We start from the raw sequence: 18,864 nt of genomic DNA, 5'->3' as shown, positions 1-18,864 counted from the left end.
GATTTTAATAATTAACCTATACATATTTTTTTATAAAAGACACTACAAACTAATTAATAATGATTTATGATTATAATATTCAGTTGTATATTAATATAATTATATTTGAAAGCCGACTTAAGAGGAACTAAATTTAATCGATTTTAATAAACTGATATACATTCAACATTTTTAATAACAACATTAGGCTGAAAATGAAAAATGTGAAAAATCAAATTTGTCTAAACATGTATTACAAACATCTAAAGGTCCTCATGATTTGCAGTGACAGAGTAGTCGGACACTTTTTACCGCCGCGGAGAAAGATAAAAGAATTTTACCGCCACCGGTGCAGTGTTTGGACCTTTAATACGTCATGTTTTAATAATTTATTATAATTTTTTCAATTTAAATAAATGTATTACTTATTGTATAATTTTTTTTTCTTGAATATAAATGTACATATTAGGAAATGTGTAAAAACCAAAATACAGTCTTTAAGAACAATTTAATGAATATATAATTTAAAATAAATTAATATTAATTTTCTACAAATTATTAAAATACTGCATTTTTAAAATTTTATATTTAATTGATTACTAAACAACAAATATAACGTGTGGTTGAGTTAAATATTCGGTATTTAAATTCGTTGAACTATCCATAATATTAAAAATAAATAAAATAGAAAAAAATAAAAATGAATAATTCTATAATGAAAGAATTCAGTGATTTATATTAAAATTCGACAACTTATACAGAAAAACCTCTAATTACAGGACATTCTTGGTCGCCGACATTTTGTCCGCTATTTTGAGGTGTCTGCTATTTTAGATGTAAAAATAGGTAAATTAAAAAATTAAAAATATCATGTATCTATGTATATTGATATTATTAATTATATTTAATATTTATATTTTATAACAAAATAATAATATTGGTGCTGTACTGCTGTAGTTATCGATTTTGCTCTTATTTTATACTAATGTGTTTAATTATTTATTTATTTATTCATTTTTTTCAAAATGAACCATTATACATTGTTTATATAGATTGTTAATATTTTTAATTAAAAAATAAATAAATAAATAACAAAAATATTTTATTTCCATTATAATATATTATATAATATATAATTTATATATTTCACTCGATACACTTAAATACCTATATATATGTACATAGTTTTTATGTTCGTATTATAATTTGATTAATTTGTTGTATATATTTTATGAATAACGAAGAAACTAAAGAATATAATATAATTCATCATTATTATGTGAGGCCCGAATCAAAAAAGGAGTGTGCGCTTACAATACTTGTTGGGTGATTTTTCCACCCTACGCTCGTCGGTCCTTCCTTATAAAAGCTGGAACTGTCATAATATTGCTCAGAATCCATTTAGTATACTTCGTACTGTAACGTCCCTCGTTTTACGTCGTCTATACACACCTAAAAAGTAAGTTTTATGTTTAATTTTTTCAATATAAGATGTAAAATCAAATGAACATATACTTCGAATACTTTTAATATTCACTATAGTTATTGTAATAGGTATCGAAATTAAAATTATATTATCTATTTAATTAATTTATTTTTATGATATTATTTATAATATTGATAATCTAACTTTACTCATATTAAAAATTATACTATGTACATGATTTTTAACATCTTATATATTAAGGTATTTGCATGTAAGTTTACTATTTAAAAGTCTTTACTCTTTAGTTAAAAAAAAAAAATTGTAAAGGACATATTAACATATTTAACGAAAAAGCTATCAAATAAATAATTAATAAACAATTAAAAATGAATATATTTACTAATAAAAGTAATAACCATCTGACATCTGTTATTAGTTTCAATAAAAATATTTTTTATATGATTTGTTTGGTTCATTAATTATCCAGTAAAAGTTATAATATACTATACACTGTAAAATTACAAACTAACCAGATTTTGTATTGAAATAATTAAATCAACTTAATAAGCAATCATCAGCATTTAGCATACTTGAAAAAAATGTATAGCTCGTTCCTTAGAAATTAAAAAAAATTTTAAATACTCGTGTATACACCATATTATGCATCTTAATATATTATCTATCGTTATTAGTGTTTGTTAAACATTATTTCCACAACTATGTTATCGAATTAAAATTCAAATATATTTTTATTTCTTATATATCAACTGTATTATTTGTAATACAAATAAACTGTTAAAAACATAGTACTTACCTGCATTTAGTTTTTAAAATAATTGTATAGAAGTATAGTATTTTGTGTTTTTGTTATTAGAAGAATAAAAGTTGTAGCCATTAGGTATTTGAAGAAATAAGCAGTATTATAATGTATATACTGTATATATTAAAATATATGTTATATAATAATAATAATAAAATAATTATTTTTCGTATTTTATCTGATTACAAATACTAGGTACATAAATAAATAAAATTAAAGTTTTTCACTTTGGGTTAATCTTATAAGCTTTAGTTACAGTAGTTATTAGCTATAATTACTTAGATTTACTTAAGTTTATTTTTGTTATAAATACGCCTTGTAAATCATACCAATTTAATTAAAAAATAAAACAGCTAAGAATTTGTATTAATATAAATAATGACAATTCCGTAAATAAAATCCTGTAAACTTCTTTGAAAGTATAAATGATTATTTGAAATGGTATTTCAATAAAATATTTCCATTATTATTTGTTATTATTTCATTAAAAATGGTACTTAATAAACAAACGATAATCGATTTTTAGAATTAAAACAACGTTATTTAATTGTTTTAATGTTTCATAATGGGCCATGCTGGGTATAAATCGCACAAATAAAATACCAATTTTTTTTAGACATAATTCAATTATTATTTATTTATTTTTAATATTCATCGGCATCACTGGTCCTTGTTTTGAGATAGATTTACTACATATTTTATTTATTTGAATTAATATAGTATGTATAAAAATAAATAAATGGCTAATAAATATGACAGTATGGTTGAGATATATTTAATTAACATAGTCGGCAAAGATGAATTTTATTGTAGTGGAGATAGACATTGGTCAGGATTTTGATTCAGTCAGTGTTTATTTAGTTGATAAATATTTGTTTTTTAAATATTATTGGAACGTGGGTTTTTATTTTAATACAATTTATATATTAAATTTATATTTTAATCAATAACCTATATTAGATTAATAACAATTAAATTCTAAATACTACAACTAATGTTTATTTAAAAGTATCCTTTGCCACCACAATATCAAAACAAAATACAAGTACAGTACCTATATAATTGCGTTTTATTGAATAATGATAATGTAAAATATTTGACAAGCTAGAGCCCATACTTAAATTAATGATTATAAATTGGTTTATTGCAAACAAAAACAATATTAATATAGAGATTATACGAATGTGATGCATTATTTTGTGTACTTATACAAATAAATTTAATATAATTTGTTAAAATACAAGACAAATGTGGTTTAACTCAAATAAAATAAAATCATATTAATTATTTTCTTGGGTATGAATTGTTATAAATTACGAACCAATTATTTTATTAGTCATTTATTCATTACTTTTTACTTATTATTATAAACACAGAGTTAATAGTTTTATATTACTTCCTAGTACCGACTGATAATATAAAAAAAAACAATTACAGAATAGATATGACAGATAGGTATTTCGAATATTTTCGAGTTTCGTTGTATTATATGAGATTATTTCAGAATAGAGGACAACAAGAAAACTGTATAGGTACATGAGGAAATTAATAAAATCGAATTTCAAGTATATATCTTAGTATTTTTATTATCAACAATATTTTAATTCTTTAGTTTGGTTTCTGATTTAAATTGAATGACAAAATTCATAGTAGAAGTCCGTGCATCTAACTAGCTCATATTGTTCGAACATATACTATATTCAGTCGATTCGTCCAGGAATTCACGCTGACCGTGGAAAACTGAAAGTTAAATTTCTTCCTATAGATATTTGCCAACACATTATTCTATGGTTAACTAATATGAATAACTATAAGGTTTTCGAATAATAGCTGGTAGGTGCAACGTTTTGTTGTACCCATAAGAATACACTCCAAACATACATTATCGGTCATTATGTAAACACATTATTACGTTAACGATAGCTATTGTTTTAATGTAATGCGAAACACTGGAATGTGTTTTAAGATGAATTTCATAAATAACTACTAACTGCTCTAGGTAACCACCTAAACAGTATATTATTTTAATTTTAATGTACGTGTTATTACAACAAATCGGTAATAAAAAATAAAACCTTTTGAATATAATATAATATTACCTAAATGAATGCACTCCTGTGAAATAATTGTTTTGTATGATATTTAATATTACCTACTGGCTTCTGTCTATAATATCATGTACAATAAAACGGAATGTATTACGTATAGCTTTATTTATATGTTATTTGTTCGTTGTCGAAACCACGCGTTAACGAAGAAAAAACATTAAAAACTCAAATGAAAATAATATGCAGTAGGCACTGCTATGTGACTAGGTGATTTCATTGCATTATGACTTTGATAATAACATTTAATAGCTGTGGATATTAACGAACATTTAAATAACATTCGTAATGGTATAACTTTTGTAAAATGAACAGAACATTAATAAAAGACTGTAACTTATTTAAAAACTACGTTGAATAAACCATATTAAAAACTACCAATCCTAATCTATATTCACATTTTTTTTATCATTTTCATGTTAATAAATATATTTTTTTTATTTACAATGTGACTTGTAAAGTTTACTGAATATATATATAAACATATAACAAATACATTTATGCTCTATTTTTATTTTACAAATTTACTAGAAATATTTTAACTTTTTTAATCCTAGAAATTAAAAATGAAGTTCTTCATTACCATTTTTATGGTTTTCCATATATCTTTCATTGTGCTGCAAATGAAGTCAACTGCATCGCCTCTAGATAACTACTCCGATAAAGATTCGTATGGTAAGTATAGAATAAAATTTTTTAAATTAGTTTGGACAAATGGTTCAAAAACATTTAATATTTAATTAGTAATCTAACAGAAATGCTATAATAAGTTTACTTAGCTAAGGTCAAACATTTTAATAAAAAGCTTTATTTTTTAAATTAATAGTTTTAGTATATTTTTACTAGGTATATAAAAAATAATAATAATAACAGTGCTATCTTCGACGACAAGGAAATTATCTTTAAAATGGGTTACATACATTTTAAAATGTATGCAAAACAGAAAATCTTTAATCGAATATCGTCAAGTGAAAATATTATTATTTTTTTTTTTATTACTAAAAAAATTAGCTGAGCTAATTGTCGATTTTAATATTTTAAATATTTATTATACTGATATAGTGCTATGTATAATATTTTTTAACGATTTGTTTTTACAAAACTGTATACGAATGCGATTTAATTTACATATTAAGAAATAAGTATAAAATGTTATACCTTATACAATTATTCTATTATAATGTATAAGTATACACTTTACTTATAAATTGTCTTGACTAAAAGAGTTAGTTGGTGTTCGGGAATTTCAAATAAATTATAAGACGGAATGCACAAATATTGTTTGCATATGACATTCAAACTTCAATATTAATAACCTACCTCGTTAAACGAACACCAAAATAATCTTCATAAAATACAATTATTAAAAATGTATAACAATTAATAACCAAATATACATATTTTATCATATTTGTATTCAAAACTTATAATAATTAATCGTACCTAATTCATAATGAATAACAGTAATAATAAACAATAACACCATCATTATGTAATTTACTAAACACATCGATTTATCAAAATTTTGAACTATATAAATAAATATTATTATTACAAAACATAATAACAGTATTATACAAAGACTTACACGTTTTATATATCTATTAGAATCCCGTGAAAAACAATAATATAATATTTATTAAATATATTAAGTTACAATTTATAGCAAACATTTACAAAAAAAAATACAGTGTTTGATTTTATATTGTGTTTTCTTTATACTATTTTTAAATTTGAACGTGTTTTTAATTTTTAAACAGAATTATTTTGTGACTGAGAGTCTTATTTGAATTCTCTATTTTCTTCTTCATACTTGCGTTTCTGAGACATGATAATTATTATGATAGTTTACTCACCACGTCGAACAGCACTATAAAGGCAAATCCACTCGTATAAGTATTATGTAAAGACAAAATTATCGAATATAAAATGTAATCTCACATTACTGTAAGAAATTATATTGTTTCGTATTCTACTCATTTTATTACCATAATTGTGAACCTTTTTTTTTTTCTGTTCTTGAGTCTTTTATATATTTTTTATTATAACTTGCGGCGCGCGTCACTCTTATATCCCTGATATAGTCCTTTTACTAAATTTAAAATACCGATTATTTTAGGATTTCGATCTAACTTTAACTGGAATGATTATACATCAACCATTTTGATTTAGTATATCCCATTACTACACAATTAAATAAATTCTGATTACTAACTTAATGTATTTTTATTTAAATTCTTTGACACTCATTGAACTAAATACTACTCAAATTTGAGAAGACTATCATATTCATCTAGTACCATGATATATTAATAGTTATAGCATATATAACTGTACACTTTGGTCATAAAGGGCGTATTAATCATCTATTGTAAATTCTTCTTTACAATAAATTATTATTATTAAATATTTTATGAAAATTCAATTTCGAAATCAATTTATACGGTCCATAAAAAAAGGTCACATAAATCTTACTAATACGCCTTCCTTAGCACCCTTGGTTGTTGTGGCCTTGATAAAGATATAATATGATTTTACAATTATTGAATAGGACAAAAATAATTTCGTAAAATTAGTTACTCAGTTCGATTATTTAATAGTTCTGTGTGTAACCATGCAGGTAATAGGAATACAATATACCTTAATATCATATTGTTAATAAATATAATACATATAAATAATTTCATTGTTTGATATGATACAACATAATATAATATAATGGTTTATTGGTTAATTTAGTTTTACAGAATACTGTAGTTTTTAAATAAAATAAGTTAGTCAAAAAAAGTTTCAACAATCAGAATTTATTAGTAAATTATTTTAATGTATGATTTTTACCATGTAATCAATATAAACACTTGACTAAACGTTTTCAAGTTCGGACGTCGATAATTATTAATATTTTGTGATCAAATATGATAAAAAAAAAAATATAATCCAAAATCAAACTGTTTAATTCCAAGGAAAACAATATTTATAAGTTAAAATTAAATGATACAAATAGCGTATATGTTACAGTGAAGTGTTTAATCCTGTTATTTTATAAATTAATTAGGTGGTTTATGAATTAGAATTACCTATGAATGTTAGTTTAAGTATAGAATAATACTTGAAAATTATCTTTTAACTAATTATTCCGTACAATATCTAGTTATTCTATATAATTTTTAGTTTGATTTCCGTTATTAAAATATAAAATACATTTCAATTCAAAATATATTATAATTTATAATATTTTTTTAAAATTTTAAATATAATTAATACTTTTTTGTACACGGAAGAATACTGTGGATATTATTTAGAGTTCTACATTATTCATTTTTTTCTATAAGTACAGTGAACACGTATGACTGTAAAACTATTACCATTGATTATATATAATGAATGCTATTACTAAACGATTATCTTTTAATAACACGATAAAATATGTACACGAATATTGTCTACTGGAGCTGAGCACTAATTATTATATTTGATTCGAGTAGATCTAACCGAGACGGAAGATAAGATGTCGCCCGGACGACCGAGCGTTATCGGTGATCATAGTTTGTACAATTTGAACGATTACAAACGAGAACAAAACATTAACGAAGTGAATAAGTGATGCCAGATAATGTATAAAATAATTAGTAGTCGAGATATAAATTTAATACATTACCACCTACACGTTTTAGTTATTTCATAATATATTACTTAGGTATGTCATAAACTATCTGATTTCGACACTTAAACAGTAACATATATAAAATTGACGTATACAAATAAGACATATAATTTATGAGAATATTACAATTATTATTTTATGATTTCTTAGATTGTTCTACTTAAAAATTATTGAAAATAAAATTTTAATAACTCTATATTTTATCAAATATGTTATTATAGTAAAATGTATTTAAAAAAAATGGAAATCATGTATAGATAGGTATACTTTAATTTTTGTTTTAGAAGAAAATGAAGTTGCACTATTTACAGACATGGAAGATTACATGGATAAGGATGTGGAAGACGAAGGATTGGTATTAGCTTTTCCTGATATACAAAAAAGGTAAGAACCACCATACATGCAGTAATAATTTCTTCATCGAATTAATTTGTTACACGCAATTGAAAAGCATTTTTTATGGAAATAATATAATAGTTAACATTTTCTGTTTTATCTATTTTTTGTTGAATAAGGAAACCGTCAACTCATAAAATATTTCGTAGATATTGTGTACCAAGAGGAGGAAACTGCGATCACAGACGCAAGTACTGCTGTAACAGTAGTTCATGTCGTTGCAATCTTTGGGGAGCTAATTGCAAATGTCAAAGAATGGGAATCTTTCAGAGGTGGGGAAAGTAAATAAGTTAGAATTCTTATGACTAATTTAAAAATTGTTTCGAGATTAACTCATTCTACCAAAACAAAAAATATCTTTTTGCTTCGATTTCAACGGTGTAATAAATACATTAATTATATTTGTTTGTCATTTATTGTGTTTTCTTTACAATAAAACTAATACCTGATAGTCTACAATTGATTGTTTTTTTATAAAAGTTACTCAGCTTTTATGGTTATATTATTATTACTATACTATTATTAGTATTATATATAATATTAACAACTTTTTTGTTAGTTTACTATACGACTGTGTTTGTGTTAAAAAAATCATTTTTCAACCTCCAATTCTTACTAAAGTTTTTTTTAAATAAATCATATAATTTATTAGTAATGTTTTTTTTTATTATTATTATATGTCAGTCTAATGTTTAATATTTAATAGGTACATAGTTTATTACAAGTTTGAAATTAATGTAGGCCATCGCAATGTTTAGATAATATCGTAAACATATAGTTTCACAAACGCTAATTGAAAAATATGAATAAAAACTGCTTTCAAAAACTTTTTCTGACCAAAGCTTAATCTACTATATAGAATTTTTAGCTAAAGATTATAATATTTTCAGAATTTAAATTACACTAAATTAGCAAAATTACTTTAGTTTATTGATTATATAGAGTAATCATACATTTCATAATATGCAAGTATATTTTAGTAATTATTATAGTTTACACGATAGATTCTGAAAGTTGATTCTAAATATGAAATATAATTATTAATAATAAAGATAGGTATCTAGGTATAAATATATTACATAACCAAGATATAACCCATACAATTCAGTAAATTTAATGTATAATTTTATAGTTTATTGAATGATTTGAATGGTGAAGTCTTGTTGAATGTAATTTAAACATAATTTATATTCATAAAAAAGCTTAATCGATATTAATATAATAGTGTTAAGCTTTTTATTTTTAAATGATGTAATCATAATAAAAACATAGCATAAATATCGTTATTTCTTTAAATATTTTAAAGACTCCCGTGCTCCATGCATTAACCACTAAAATGTTATAGAGATATAGAGTATTGTATAATTTTAAAATTACCAAAGTAAAAATTAATTACGTAATTATAAGTATTATTTAGCACCATTTTAAAAAATAAAATATTATAATAACTACAAAATGTTAAGTATATATTATATTGATTATTGATACAATATTCTTATTTTTTGAGTCAAGTGCGGTCTCTTCGGCGCTTTCTTTTTATTATTTTTATTTTACATAAATTTACATTTTTCAGCTCTTTACAGTAGTTACTAGTTACAATGTTATGTTTTACATGCATAACAGTAATGCACAATCTAATTTAACGTGTCGTCTTGTAATCATTAAATTCTATAATTAAATATTACAATTATTTACAGTTATTAATACAGTTATTTTACACATTATGGGCAATTATAATACCCACACAATATTATTTTTGAAATAATGCCGTCAAAATACTCGATGGCATGTTATAAATATCATACCTATCTAATAATTATTTCCAAAATCCTAAACACATTAATCTGTGCAACTGATTGTCATATCTCATCCGTACACTCTAACCTATACTATAAGTTTGCATAAGACTATTAAGACTAAATATTTTCCCGTTGGAAGGTAGGTAATTTTATCCACGTGGCTATCAGGATCTGCAAACGACAACGAAACGTCGCGCCGCCTTCAATCGCAATATTATTATATACCTAATATAGTAATACCGCAATGTTGTGTGTGCTCCTTTCGCCTTGGCCTCGTCATAATATTATCCTAAGGATTTAGTGAAACGAAGATTTTAACTGTCAGTGTGTTTGTTCCTATTTAGATTTTAGACGCTCCGTTGTTTACTTCTTGAATTGTTATATTTTCTGTGGCATTTGAATAATAACTATAATAAAGTAGAAAATATCAAAACTACTATCAGTATTTCGTATACTATTTTATAATCGGAATTGTAGAGATTGTTAATGCACATTATAGATTTTAAATATTAGAATATTAAATAAATTCTGGACATAAATTTGAAATTCATTTTTCTTTTACAAAAAAAAAACTCAAGTTATTTACATATTATGTAACATAAATGTTAACAAATTTACCATGATGTATACTTAACCTTAAACTTTATACAATAAAATATCGCACAGAACCAATTATAGTGTGTACCTGTGAACAAATCGTATTATTATTGAAATTATGTTTGATATTCATTCCCATACTTTGCTTTAATCTTTTCAATAAAATCCTTTACTGTAGGTATATAACAAAGAAGAGACTCAAATAAATAGCAAAGAATAATTAGACCGTGAACGTAAGCTATAATCTTAGCTTAAACACGTCACACGAACCATCATTCGAGATCTTCTAGGGTTTAAGCGTAATTTTATTTTCTCAAGAGAACGTGTATCGAATTCCATGAAAGGGATGAAGTTTCATATGTGCCAGAGTATGACAGAGACGAAATTTTTATTAGTAACAGGATAATTACTATATATTTTATATAATATTGAGGAATACAATACAGGAATACATATCGTGGACACCAAACCAAAATATACTATCCCAAGATATCTATTTATTTAGGAAAGCAATTTTAAACTTAAAACTATAATATTTTGAATGATTGAGAAAATCCAAAAATTAACAAAGTTTTTATGTGTTAAGTATTAAAATTTGTTTTTGTTTTAAATAAAAATGTACGTGAAAAAAAAACAATAATATAAAATATTTCCCAAATATTTAACCCAAATATTATTATATTATTCTTCAGAAAAAATCTTTAGGTTTTTTTATATATTATTTTCACATATAGTTTGAACTTTTCTGTTCTTGTGTTCTAAATTAAATGTCTGTCTCCTGGAAAATAAAATTCGGTAAAACAATAAAAGATGAGTATGAAGTTAAAACCAAAATAATATGATTGTACTATTAATTACTGAATTATTTTTATCAATAAATGTACAATAGTCTAGTATTAGTACCTATAATATTGTAATATTATCTTAATAAATTAATATAGTTGACAGTTTAACAGAATAAATAATATAAATTAATACTTTTTGGTATCCAGCAATTTTACAAAGATCACTAATAAATTTTAACACTAAAAGTTAATTAATTACCGAAAAGTTTTTATTTAAATTACTATTAAATTAATAAATTGTGCTGATTTAGAACCAAGTTCATTTCTCTAGCAAATTTGCCACGTTGAAGATTAAGTTACGAATTCCAAATGTGTAGTTAAGAATGGTTATTAAACAAATGATATAATTTTTCTTGGAACATTTTTTCTTAAGAATGCTAGGGTAACTCACCTACCTATTTTTTTGTTTTCGATAACTCTTTAAATTATTTACCTAAATGGATGTCTGATTATAAAATACTAATAACTAAACCTACATACCTACTCGTATATTATACTAGCTGAATAACCCAACTTCGCTCGTGTGTTATTAAGTAATCGATTCATATATAAATTGGTTTTCTTATTAAAATTAAACTATTTAAAGCCTAGTCATGTAATGTGTAATATTTTTTATAATTAAACTTCATTTATGATATTTATAACTTAAATGACAAATACAATTAAATTGGAAATAATAACTCTTAAAATAATTACTCTTTGGGTCATTTGGTACAACCTTGTGAAAAAAAAATCGTAAAATTATTTAAATGACACGCTAAAAAACTGTAACCTTTAAATACAAACCCCTCTCTCCCCATCCTCAGACAAAAAAAAATGAAAAATCGGGTAAAGTGGTGACACTCAGAATGTATTTAGAACATATCTGTGAAAAAAAATTGGAAAAAAGTCAAATAGTGTGGTTACAAAATTGATACATAAAAAAGGCCTGTTTTTCTTGGGTTCCTACACGATACTTATAGCAGGTGAAAAAAATACATATTATGTTAGTTCCTACACGATAGAATAATAATTAATAATGTTCATATTATGTAAGTTCCTATACAGTAAAAATAGGTAAATATGTAAGTTTCTACACAGAAAAAAATAGATATTTACGTAAGTTCCTGTATACAGCTTATATTATTATATATAATTTATAAGTTATCAATCGAAACATCAGTTGTATCATATATAATACTGTTATACATTTTAATATAATAATAATTTATTTATTATGTGGTTATATTATTTCTTCATTTACTGTACACTATTATATTCTTCTGAATGATATTATTTTCATATCATCAGTTTGACAACTTATAGTTATAATAATATAAAAAATGTAGAGTACCTAACTTATAATATAATATTATTAAATATAATATTTTTACATATGTATCTGTCTTTCGCCGTGTAGGAACTAACATACGTACCTTTTTTTCGTATAGGAACTTACACATCACATATGTAGGAATTAACGTATGTAATTCTTTACCTGTTACCCCTTGTGTAGGAAATTACGATTTCCCGTTCAAATAATAAAATACCAAAACCAACGAATAATCAATTTTAAATATGGTACTATACAATTTATTTTATTATTGGAAAATGTGATTTTGTTCTTAGTTTCTTAGATAGATGAATATAATTTTGTTTTATTTACAGTGAACATTGTGTACAACAACCAAGATTTGTAAATAAGCAATTTGAATGAAAATTAAAAAAAGTCTGTTTTACCAAAAGTATTTTTCATTGCAGTGAATAAAATATCTCTCAAAAAAACAAAATAATATATTAAATATTCATAAAATATCGAAATAACTGATTAATAGTATACCTGGACACTTGGTTATAATGGTTTCTTAGACTAATAATTACGGCGACAATTTACCAATAACACTGAACGTACGTTCTCTCATTTGCCATATATGTATTTTATAAATTTATTACCTAGCTAAAAAACAATATAAAATAATAAAATATACATTTTGTTCTCAAATAATGGTATTAAGTGTATACCTACTGATAATGCCACACTGCAAAACCGCATCAGTATTCAGTACGACAATATCTTTATAATGTAATAAACTTAAACAATAGATATCTTCAAACGTGTAGCTATTTTATACTCTTGTGTCAGTGTCACACTTAAGTCTTACAAGATGTAAGATGCAACATAATAAGTTATAGCTTATAACTTATAAGTATAACGTGATACGTTTTAATTTATTTTATGCGTATTGATTACGTTCTTGGTGTAATTTTTAATTAATTCAATTATTTTAAAATTAATTTGTACTTTTACAATATTTATTATTTATATGTACGCGTAGAAGACAATAATTAAAAAAAAAATCATTCAAATAATTAATTAATTGTATAAAAATATGTATATGTTTTATTTTAAATTATATCATTGTCTCTATTGACCCTATTATATGGATAGATTATATTTTTGCGTTACAATAAAAAATACCAAGTATGTACTGTTTTTTTTAGGATCTTATGAATAGGATTTGTATGGAGAATCGTAAATTCCTACACGAGAGTAGTAGGTAAAAACTTACATACGTTAATTCCTACATATGTAATGTGCAAGTTCCTATATGTTAAAGAAAAAGTATACATATGTTGGTTTCTACACGGTTGAATACAGGTACGGCAGGTAGGTACGTATGTAAAAAAATATACTATATTTTATATAATATTATAAGTTATTAAACTGATGATACTGTTTTAAAAAAATTAAAATATCATAGTACATTTCATTTTTATACATTTTAATATAATATTTCAATAGAAGTTATTGAAATTCTCAAACTTTTTCAAGTAAACATACATCATAAAAATAAGAACTGCAGATAGTCACACTAAAACTAAAATCAATCAAAAGTATGCCGAAAAAGAAAATATTGTGAAAATATTGTAGAGCACTTAACAAGCAAAATTAACCAATATAATTATTTTAAACACTTAAGTTCCCAAAATAAACCACGTCAAATTTTTTTTCTTTGATTTTTTTATTATATTAAAATGTATGATAATATCATCAGATTGACAACTTATAAATTATAGTATTATATAAAATATAGTATTTTTACAATTATTGAATACAAAATGTGTGTAGTTTAAGAACTTACATAATATGTACCTATTTTATACCGTGTAGGAACTTACAGCATATATACCTTATTTTATTGTGTAGGAACTAATAACATATGTATTTTTTACCTGATATGTCTCGCGTAGGAACTTACATTCGCCCATTTGAATGTTGGGTAAGTATATATTATTGGGTAATACAATGTATATTCTAAAACATATAATGGTACTTAAAATACTTTTAAAAATTACTTAAACCTTACTTTAGAAAAAAAAATGTTATTGTATACTTTTATTAAATTTATTAAAGAACCTGAAAATAAATGTTCAAATATAAATTCACAAATACCTTTATAAATATGTAATATATCTTATATTATATATATATATGCGTACTTATAAAGATTTTATCAACAATTATTGTTTACGATAACGTGTACCTAACTATTTTAACTTATATTATACAATTTTAAGTACAGACGTACCTAACACATAATATTCATACTTAATATTGTATTTTATGTCTTTGTTATATTTCTTTGAATTAAGTTAATATTTTACATATTTTTTTTTTTTTTTTTATTAAATGAATATTTACAATCTGTATACATATAATACAATAAGTAAATTTGAGAAAAAAAAACTTAAACGAAAAAAAAAAAAAACAAAAAAGAACATGAAGGCTTGAGAGAAGGAGGCGTCCAGTGACACCACTTCAAACATATTTTATAAAAGTTAAATATATCATATTGACATTTTATTTACCATAAAGTTTTAGCTAATCCTAGAAGGCTGCAACTCACAAGCAAATTGCAATAGTTATTACGAATTATTTATTAATTTTGTCATAATATATATTTAATAATTAGGTATACCATATATTATAATTTATTATTAGTGTAAGTGATTGTTACACCTTATGATGAAATCAGAAAAAATAATTTGCTTTAATATTTTTAGAAGTCTTATTATTCTAAAACTAATTTATGAAGTTAATGCATCTATATTAAATATACTATAAATATACACCTGCGTATGAAATGTTCTATAATATTGCATAATATCTACCTTCTTTAAATTTTGTACACAATTATACTTAAAAAGTGAAAATAGATGCAGTACCTAATACATTAATACCAAATAATTAGATACCAACAAATAGTGTTATTTTAATATTTTCTACAATTTATTAATTGTCACGTCTATTATATATGTATCACCTGTATTGATGATGGGTAAAAAATAAACTAAAAAATATATAACGTAGGTCAACAACAAAATCATGATGAAGAACCGAACGAAGACATGAAAACAGGTTTTCGATGCGATTGTAAAATGCGTAATATGTTGATAATATTATTCCAACATCTTGTAAGTCCAAATTAAAAATACCCAATTTATAGTATGTCTAGCGACAAGGGACTGTTTTAATATATGTATAAAAACTTTTTACACCGAGTTTATTCAAGTTCAATGACACGAAATTATTGGAATTCGTATTATTCAAATACGAGAAAGTTTAAAAGTAATAATCTCGGTGATTCATGAAATCCTTAGACGTACACTCGTTCGAAATTATATTCGGTTAAATGAACGAATACAAAAAAACATTTAAAATTTTAAAACATCGAACCCGATAGCAGTACGAAATACTTATTGCTATTGATGATAAAAATAAAACGCACATTTTGTCTTTACGCCTTCGCGATAAATAATTAATCGTATTTGCCTACGACGCGAGTGCCTACTTATATACGTACAATTAAATAGAAAAAAATATTCGTACCTAATACCTATATATATATATGTATACCTAAGTCGTAATATTATTATAACACTACGGGTTTCAACACCGGGCCCTACTGCAGCTGGTGCAGCGTGCATAATATTATTATAATAGTATCATATTACTCACTATACCTACCAGCTAGTGTACTCCTATTATATAGGTAGGTACATATTATATTCACTTGCCGTCTTCGCAAGTTGTTATGCCGCCGAGCCGACGGCATGTGGCGGTAACCGGAACTGGCGGGGCGGAGAACCGCTGTGACCGTCTCACGTCACTATATAATAATATTGTGTGTGTGTGATCACTCGTCGCCATAATATTAATATAGACAATAGGTAGGTACGATTAGAAATATCGATAGATATACATATATACTAAGTAATTAGCAATAAGTAATAACACTAATAACAATAACGCGTACACAGTGCGTATATACTCCATACAACATGACGATAACATAATATAACATATACCTGTTCAAAAGTATATGATATACCGTAATAGTATTATGCTAATAACGACTACTAGCAATTATAATAATAATAATATCGTTAAATTATGATTACGACGTGACATCGATAATATGACGGTCCTCCCGTCCGGCGCGATAATCGACGATAACTTTGTTAACCCGGCCGGGTCGCTGCAGGTATAGACCGCGAGGTTTACCGTGCTCGATAATATATTTTATACAGATCGTAAGGGGCATAGGACTAAAGGTGCGCCGGCGGTCACGACGTGTAAGGTTCGGCGGCGGCGGCGGCGGCGCGCCGGTCCGTGGCGTTCCCGTCACGTTTGGCCGGCCACGCCGCACGCCGTACCGTGCACGCGATACTGTACGCGCGTAGGTACACCGCAGACGATACGTCGTCCACCCGGCGGCGGCGGCGGCAATGTCGGCAGTCTTCCGTGGCCGTCCGCCGTCCGAATAAAATTAATAACGACGACGACGAGAGAAGAAAGAAGAGAAAAAATATCGGGTAATACGATTCACACGAATCCCACCGCCACCGCCGCCGCCGTCGCAGTCGCCCCACTCTTACCAAAGAGATGATTCTCGCGTAGGTAATATTACGCGCGTTTCGTGTGTGTACAAAATTTAATATTTATATACTGTAATAATATTGTTATTATATCATTTTAACCACCGCGCGATATTGCCTCGCCATATAATATTATTATAAACGTATGCATACGACGACGTCACGATAATATTACACGGGTGGTTTATTTACCTACTGCAGGTGCGCGCACGTTATAAACTTATAACAGCCGTGTGCGGATAGGTACTGATACGGTAATGTGCGTACCTATTAATTCCTCTACAACAAAATTAATACGACGTACACAGAGGTATGCACGTGACGTGCATTTTTAAAATACAATAATACATAATATCGAATGCACCGCGGTATAGATACTTTATAGGTACGTACCGTGGTATAAGATTATTATTATTATTATTGTATGTTGTACGCACAGGTATTAGTGTATACCTATATATACCTCTACTCCGTCGGCCGACGCAGAGCGCGGGCGCCCGCGCGTGTGTGTATGTTGTTGGTTACGTGTATTCGTTCGGCCGCCCCACCATCGGACGGGTTTTGTTTTGTTGTCGTGTGTATGGTTTTTTTCCACCGCCGCCGCCGTGGAGAGAGAGCTTGCTGGCCTACTCTGTAACCACACCGTTTGCCAGCAGTGTACCAGCGACGTGTAATACGGCCAGTAAGTTGTTATACCCAACCCATTATTATTGTTGTTGTAGCTGTTATCATCGCCATCGTTGTTATTGTTGTTTAAAAAATTATTATTTAGTTAAATTATTATAATATTGTACGTCCGCGTATACCTACCGCCGTAAAATTGTCGCGAATATTTATTATAATATAATTACCCGGGAACGATGTACCTGTCGGCGAAAAAAATGTAACGACCCGCCACCAGTAAATCGACCAAAGACGACCGCGGGAGATTAACAGCCGATTTTCGAACTTAAACTTCGAGCACCATATACCTAACAGAGTGGACAATTCCACTGAAGACGTCGCGCCGTTCTACTGCAGCTGTTGCCACCACTCACGCGTGTGCCTACTTAATCGTGTAATTAGTAAGTCGAAAAATGTTTTGAAATTCACTAATTTAGAATAATACCATCAAGATTATAAACGATAACCACGATACACCTATATACAGCATAATACATATATTTGATAATTATAAATGTATAATAGTATCTCGATATCGGAAATAAAATATCGATATCATCGCTACAATACACAATAGATTATTATAAAATATAGCGAAAAAAATAACAAGAATTTTAATATTATGGTAGAACGTAAATTATTTATTTCGTA

The 18,864-nt window shown here is 25.8% G+C and overlaps 2 protein-coding genes across 3 annotated transcripts in view; both read left to right on the top strand.

The window, feature by feature from the left end:
* Positions 1–1,335: 1,335 nt before the first annotated feature.
* Positions 1,336–8,849, top strand: LOC132924588 (uncharacterized). Of its 2 annotated transcripts, none has more exons than XM_060988985.1 (4): positions 1,336–1,438; positions 4,888–5,005; positions 8,282–8,378; positions 8,510–8,849. In XM_060988985.1, the coding sequence occupies exons 2-4, from the start codon at positions 4,897–4,899 to the stop codon at positions 8,673–8,675; spliced, it is 372 nt and encodes a 123-aa protein (XP_060844968.1). In that variant the 5' UTR covers positions 1,336–1,438; positions 4,888–4,896; the 3' UTR covers positions 8,676–8,849. The 2 variants fall into 2 exon arrangements, with proteins under 2 accessions (XP_060844968.1, XP_060844967.1); XM_060988984.1 differs by having other exon boundaries at positions 8,279–8,378.
* Positions 8,850–18,171: 9,322 nt separating this feature from the next.
* LOC132924508 (uncharacterized) overlaps positions 18,172–18,864 on the top strand; it is a 40,665-nt gene continuing 39,972 nt past the window's right edge. Inside the window, exon 1 of the mRNA XM_060988873.1 lies at positions 18,172–18,614. The gene's annotated coding sequence lies outside the window, so the exon portion shown is untranslated. The remainder of the gene's footprint in view (positions 18,615–18,864) is intronic.

Source organism: Rhopalosiphum padi, chromosome 3 (genome assembly GCF_020882245.1).
Source record: "Rhopalosiphum padi isolate XX-2018 chromosome 3, ASM2088224v1, whole genome shotgun sequence".
Classification (NCBI taxonomy): domain Eukaryota; kingdom Metazoa; phylum Arthropoda; class Insecta; order Hemiptera; family Aphididae; genus Rhopalosiphum; species Rhopalosiphum padi.
Note: the sequence above shows the minus strand (reverse complement) of the source record. Positions and strands in the feature narration are given on the sequence as shown.